The 6980-nt window shown below is 44.1% G+C and overlaps 1 protein-coding gene across 1 annotated transcript in view; it reads left to right on the top strand.

Moving 5' to 3' along the window:
- Nucleotides 1–6852, top strand: part of LOC103258210 (glycine cleavage system H protein, mitochondrial-like) — a 37305-nt gene extending 30453 nt beyond the window's left edge. The window contains exon 2 of the mRNA XM_008055914.2: nt 6321–6852. Within this exon, the coding sequence (XP_008054105.1) occupies nt 6321–6807 (487 nt within the window). The 3' untranslated portion in view covers nt 6808–6852. The remainder of the gene's footprint in view (nt 1–6320) is intronic.
- Nucleotides 6853–6980: the final 128 nt, after the last annotated feature.

The raw sequence follows: 6980 nt of genomic DNA, 5'->3' as shown, positions 1-6980 counted from the left end.
CGGCCACTGCACTCCAGTCTGGGCGACAGAGTGAGACTCCAACTCAAAAAAATAATAATTTAACACGTCTGGGAGATCTCATCTATCTTTTTTTGTTTTTGGTTGGAGTCTCATTCTGTCGCCCAGACTGGAGTGCAGTGGCACAATCACAGTTCACTGCAGCCTCAACCTCCTGGGTTCAGGCAATCCTTCTGCCTCAGACTTCCAAGTAGCTGGGACTACAGGTGTGTGCCACCATACCCAGCTAATTTTTTAAAATTTTTAAATTTTTTGTAGAGGTGAGGTCTCGCTATGTTGCCCAGGCTGGTCTTGAACCCCTGGGTTCAAGCAGTCCTTTCACTTCCTCCTCCCCAGGTGCTGGAATTAGTGGTGTGACCCACCTTGCCCGGCGATGGCTGTCTTTATAAATATGGTTGGTATGTGACACAGGCTGTCCTGTCCCTATAGTACACGACCTCAGACTGTTCAGTTTTATTGAATTATTGACATTTCTTTTCACAGCTTCTCTGACTCTTCCCTCCTGTTTGTTCCTTTTGATATGCTGTGGGATAGAAAGACAACAAACCAAACTTATTAGAATTTTATGTACTTCCCAGGTCATGAACCAAGGACAAAAAAAAAATTACAAGAAAAGACTACAAAACAAAACTAAAACAACAACAAAAAGAAATAAAGATAACCTAATAACAAGATATTTGGATGCCAATCTCACCTGCACCGTCATGGGAACCCCAACTTATTTGTGCTCCTTCTTTTTTTTTTTTTTTTTGAGTTGGAGTCTCACTCTGTCACCCAGACTGGAGTACAGTGGCCGCTCCCGGCCACCGCAGCCTCGACCTGCTGGGCACCAGCGATCCTTCCGCCTCAGCCTTCCGAGTAGCCGGAATTACAGGCATGCACTACCACGCCCGGCTGATTTTTTGATTTATTGTAGAGATGAGATCTCGCTACCCAGGTGGTCTCGAACCCTCAGGCTCAGGCAATCCACTCATCTCAGCCTCCCAAAGGTGCAGGATTACAGGCTGAGCCACCGAGCCCGGCTTGTGCCCCTTCTTTTGGGCACAAAAAGTAGAGAATTTTTCACTTACTATGTAGACTTTCTTCTTCCTTCTCCCAGAGTACTAGAATTCTTGTCTAGTGTGGTAATACACCCATTCCTAAGGTACTTGAGTGCCTGACTCATGGATGTGGCCACCCCAGGAATTGACACCTTATTGTATCTGTCAGACTGACCCAAACCCAAGGAGTGGACTGCAAGGTAGTGTAGTACGTCGTTACAGTCATGATGCAGTGAGTCAAGCACCCTGCAAGGTAACATGCCTACTCCCCCCATTAAGAGTAGAGAATAGGGACTGATTTGTGACTTGCTTTGATTAATGGAATATGGTGGAAGTGACATTGGGCGACTCTGAGACTAGGCTTTATAGGGTCTGATAGCTTTGCTTTTGTTTATTTTATTTTAATTTATTTATTTAAATTTTTTTTTTAGTTGGAGTCTCACTCCGCCGCCCAGGCTGAAGTGCAGTGGCACGTTCCCAGCCACCCCAGCGTCAACCTGCTGGGCTCCGGTGATCCTTCCGCCTCAGCCTTCCAAGTAGCCAGAGCTACAGACACACACTACCTTGTCTGGCTAATTTTTGATTTATTGTAGAGATGAGGTCTCGCCAAGCTGCCTATACTGGTCTTGAACCCAGAAGTTCAGACAATCCATTCACCTTGGCCTTCTAAAGTGCTGGGATTACAGGCTGAGCCACTGAGTCTGGCCTTGTTTTATTTTTCTATAGAGACGGAGTCTCACTCTTGCCCAGGTTGGAGTGCAGTGGCATGATCACAGCTTACCCACATCCTTGAATTCCTGGGCTCAAGTGATCCTCCCACTTCAACCTCCCCAATAGCTGGGACTACAAGCACACACCACTGCATCTAGCTAATTTTTTTATTTTGTAGAGACAAGGTCTCAAAATGTTGCCTGTGCTGGTCCCGAACCCCTGTGCTCAAGTGATCCTCTTGTTTCAGCTTCCCAGAGTGCTAGAATTACAGGGATGAGCGACCATGCCCAGCTGGTTTTCTTCTCTTGAAACACGAACAAGCCGGGGTTCGCCTCTTTGAGGATGGGCTACCACACAGAGAGGCGCAGTAGTCCTGGTCATTCCAGCTATCCCCGCTGAAGAACTGGATATGGGCCTGAGGACGTCTTGGTCTAGCCATTGCCAGCCAGTCCCCAGCTCATCGACTGAATGCCTCTGCGTGTAAAAAAACTGCCCAGCTGATTCCAGCTCAAATCACAGAATTGTAGATAAGTAAATGGCTTGTTGTTCAAAGTCACTACATTTTAGGATGATTTGTTATGGAACAAAGGATAACTGCAGCAGGAAGTTAGGAAGATACTTCTTTCCCGACAGCCTCTGTAGCGTTTGTGTTACAAATGCTTGCTGGAGTCATCTTTGTTTCCTACAGAATAAGTAACTAAAATTTTGTTTTCCTTGTTATTCTGTTTTGCTCTGTTTTCTCTAGGGTGTGGCTCTTCATATGGCGAGATCTGAGTGCCACATGCTACCATCTCCTTGCTCACTGGAGCCCATGCCTGATCACAATGACAACGGGGACATTTGCTGTCCTGGAGCTGAGGGGTTTTTACTATGAGGATGGCTGATAGATCTCAAATGGCCCTTGGGAACCAGAGGGCCAGAGCAGTTACTCCAAAATATTAATACCTTCCCAGGTACTGGTGAATTCCTCAACAATACCCAGTTTCTCTCTGTACACTGAGATTCCCTTCCTTCTATCTAAGGTAGGAAAAAATTGGGCTGGGATTACAGTTATAATCTCAGCAATTTGGGAGACTGAGGCAGGATGATTGTTTCAGACCAGCCTGGGCAACATAACGAGACCTTGTTGAGGAGCTCAAGGGCCATCTAATTCATAATTGTGTGATAAAACTTGTTTTAAGTGTAGGTTGAAGCTTATTTTGAATGTATATTGAAACTTGTTTTTAAAACTCAGATGTATGCTTGCTTTCCCGCCCAAGCCCAGTAGTATACTTTTGGTAAACAAGTTCACATACCAAAAGAAAACCGCGGAGTCACGGTGCAGACCCTCTAGCCCCATTTCCTGCTCTACTCCCCTAGTAATCTCACATTCCAGATGTCCCAACCGGTTCCACCCAGCCCGCCTGACTGGTGATGGTCAGCCGCGATCCGTGACCATGCAAACCAACTAATCCCAAACGCCCCCGTACCCAGTAGGAGAAATTACTCAATCATGTGCCAACAAGTTTAAAGTTCTTTCCCCTCCCTTGTAACTGTGTATTTAAGCTGCTTGCTGCGCTGGGTCGGGGCTCTCGTTCCTATACCGCTGCGCTGGTTACGGATGTGAGCCCAGATTCGAGTCTGAATAAAGACCCTCGTGTGATTTGCATTGGAGCTGGCTCTTTGGTGGTCTCTCAGATTCAGGATTCGGGTACAACACTTGTCTACAAAACATACAAAAATTAGCCAGGTGTGGTAGCCCATGTCTTTAGTCACAGCTACTTGGGAGGCTGAGGTAGGAGGATTGCTTGAGCCCAGGAGGTTGAGGCTGCAGTGAGCTGTGATCCTGTCACTGCACTCCAGCCTAGACAACAAAACAAGACCCTGTCTCTAAAAATAGAAAAAAGTAAGGGAAAATTGACTCAAAGTAAGACCCAAATGATTCTTTTTTGTGCAAGATATTTTATCTTTTATTTTCCAAGGACTTTTTGGATTTAGTCTGGGTTCTTGACTATATTCTGATTAGCTAAGATTGTTAGATAAGGAATGACTTCTAGATAAATCATTCTCTGTGTACGAAGTTTCTAATTTAAAACCAGAGTTTTTTTGTGGTCCTTTCACTCAATGATGATGAATGAGATTCCATCATTAGCATAACTAAGTAGAAAACAGCTCTATTAGAAAAACCTTGGTATTCCCTTTTTTAGAGTAGGAATAAAGGTATAAATCATCAAATAAAACATTTTTTTTTTTTGAGGTGGAGTCTCACTCTGTCGCCCAGACTGGAGTGCAGTGGCATGCTCCCGGCCACCGCAGCCTCGACCTGCTGGGCTCCAGCGATCCTTCCACCTCAGCCTTCCAAGAAGCTGGAACTATAGGCGCACGCTACCACGCCCAGCTAATTTTTTAATTTTATTGTAGAGATGAAGTCTCACCAAGTTGCCCAGGCCGGTCTCGAACCTGCGGGATCAGGCAATCCACTCACCTCAGTCTCCCAAAGCGCGGGCTGAGCCACTGAGTCCGGCTATCGAATAAAATTTATATAAATTTTAATCTCATTTACCATCGTGCTTGTCAATTTGCCACCAAAATATTAGTCAGGGAATGACATAAACACAGCTAGTAATAAAACAAAAGGTGGTCGAGTGTTGTGGTTCATACCTGTAATTCCAGCACTTTAGGAGGTTGAAGGAAAAGGATTGTTTGAGCCTACAAGTTTGAGACCAGAGTAGGCAACATAGCGAGACCTCATCTCTACAAAAAATAAAAAAGTTAATCAGGCATGGTGGTGCATGCCTGTAGTCCCAGCTACTTGGGAGGTTGAGGTGGAAGGATCACCTGATCGTGCCAGTGCACTCCAACCTGGGCAGCAGGGTGAGAACCCCAACTCTAAAATAAATAAATAATAAATACAAAATAACCAGAAAAAAATGTTTTTTCTTTTACTATTGAAACAGCAATAATAGATTATGAAGAACATTTTGAAAATGCAGATAATAAACCCTTTTAAAAGGAAAACAAAAATCACTCAATCTCATCTCTAGAGATAGCCATTGTTAATGTTTTAAAATACTTTCTTCTAGACCTTTTAAGCACACTTTCTTTGAGGAGTGTCTTCAAAAGATGGAATGCATGCTATTTCCCCCTCCAGCGTGTATTTTACTCCAATTATTAGGTTAAAAGTCACCGAGGCAGGAACTGTGTCTATTTCATTTTAGATAATTACATAATTTCTATGGTAGTTGACTCGTCATGCTTTGGGGAAGAGGGTAAAATATGATCTCAAAGACCAGCGATTTTAGCTGTCTGGATCCCATCACTCTGCGATGGCGCCTGCACACTAAGAAAACACTTGACAACTCATTTAAGCCAGGGGAACATAATAAAACAGACCTGTGGGTAGCCATCAAGTCAACAAAACAGGTTGTCAGCTGACAATGTTTTTCCTCTTCCATCCAGAGCCCACATGGATAGTGGTTAGTGTTTGGAAAAGGTGAATACTATGCCCAAAGAATTATGCTTACTCAGCCTGACTCTCGTGGGCTTCAAGGCACTCACAGTTTTTGTAATCCAATATGAAGTGAAGAAAGTTAGCAAGTTGCTTTAACAAACAGATGGCTTTCATTAAGCGTGCCCATTAATCTTGTCCTGATTATTGACTGTAATGTGTTAGATTGCAATGTTTCCTTAATCTATTAATAAATTATCATCACAAAATATGTCACTAAAGTAAAATAATTGTTGCTGTGTTGATGAAAACTATTGGATATACCAGAAGTCTCCCTTGCATAGAAAGTGAAGAGCTTATTTAGGAAAGAAGGGACTTAGATCCATGGGACAAAAGCCCAAGGCTGTGTAAATAACTGCTGAATTACAGGAGTGCTTCTAATTAATTATTTCACAATGAACATCTGAGTTCTGCAAAAAGCAATTTTAAAGGGAAAATTCATTTGACAAATGATTCACTGTAGAATTTTTAAAGGGTTAATCATCTAGTAAATTTTTTTTTTTTTTGAGTTGGAGTTTCTATCACCCAGGTTGGAGGGCAGTGGCATGCTCTCAGCCACTGCAGCCTCGACCTACTGGGCTCAGGCAATCCTTCTGGCTTAGTCTTCCAAGTAGCTGGAACTACAGGCATGGGCCACCATGCCCAGCTATATCCAGTAAATTTAACATCATTTAGATTTAAAAATTCTGTCTGTGATATACTGTGAACATATCTTAAGTGCTAAGTAAAAAAAAAAAAAAACTAATAAGATACACAAAGTTTTTTTTTGAGTTAGGGTCTTTTTCTGTCTGCCAAGCTGCAGTGCAGTGACAGGATCACAGCTCACCGCAGCCTTGATTTTCCGGCAATCCTTCCACCTCAGCCTTCCAAGTAGCTGAGACTGCAGGTGTGTGCCACCATGCCCAGCCAATTTTTAAAAATTTTTTGTAGAGATGAGGTATCACTATGTTGCTCAGGCTGGTACAAAGGTTTAAAATGGAGGAAACAGGTGGGATGGGTGGGCATCTGAAGCCCCTCAGTTTCATCAGTCGGGCTCAGGACCTTTTACATGCTGATTAACAAAGGAGAGCTGCAGCCTGCCAGCGGCCTCGGGGCGCTGCGCCCTGCCCACCACGGCCCTGGGGGCTTGGGGCGGGCGCTGTCCGGACGCTGCACACAGGACCTGTCCTGCTCTCTGTGCGTAAATTCACAGAGAAATATGAATGGATAACAACTGGAAATGGAATTGGAACAGTGGGAATCAGCAATTTTGCACAGGAAGCTTTGGGAGATGTTGTTTACTGTAGTCTGCCTGAAGTTGGGACAAAATTGAATAAACAAGATGAGTTTGGTGCTTTGGAAAGTGTGAAAGCTGCCAGTGAACTCTATTCTCCTTTATCAGGAGAAGTAACTGAAATGAATGAAGCTCTTGCAGAAAACCCAGGACTTGTCAACAAATTTTGTTATGAAGATGGCTGGCTGATCAGGATGACGCTGAGTAACCCTTCAGAACTATGTGAGCTGGTGAGTGAAGAGGCCTATGAGAAATACGTCAAGTCTATCGAGGAGTGAGACTGGAGCCCTAAATAAACCAGTGTGGAATAACGTCATCCAGCATACTTGTCTTAAATTCGTGGTGGATGCAAGACGTAAAATAGCAATTTGTAGCCGGGCTCGGTGGCTCAGCCTGTAATCCCGCGCCTTTGGGAGGCTGAGGTGAGTGGATTACCTGAGCCCGCGGGTTC

This window comes from Carlito syrichta, unplaced genomic scaffold (assembly GCF_000164805.1).
Source record: "Carlito syrichta isolate Samal-C Ts95f unplaced genomic scaffold, Tarsius_syrichta-2.0.1 Scaffold302026, whole genome shotgun sequence".
Taxonomy (NCBI): domain Eukaryota; kingdom Metazoa; phylum Chordata; class Mammalia; order Primates; family Tarsiidae; genus Carlito; species Carlito syrichta.
The sequence above is the reverse complement of the archived record's forward strand: the minus strand, read 5'-3'. Positions and strand labels throughout refer to the sequence as shown.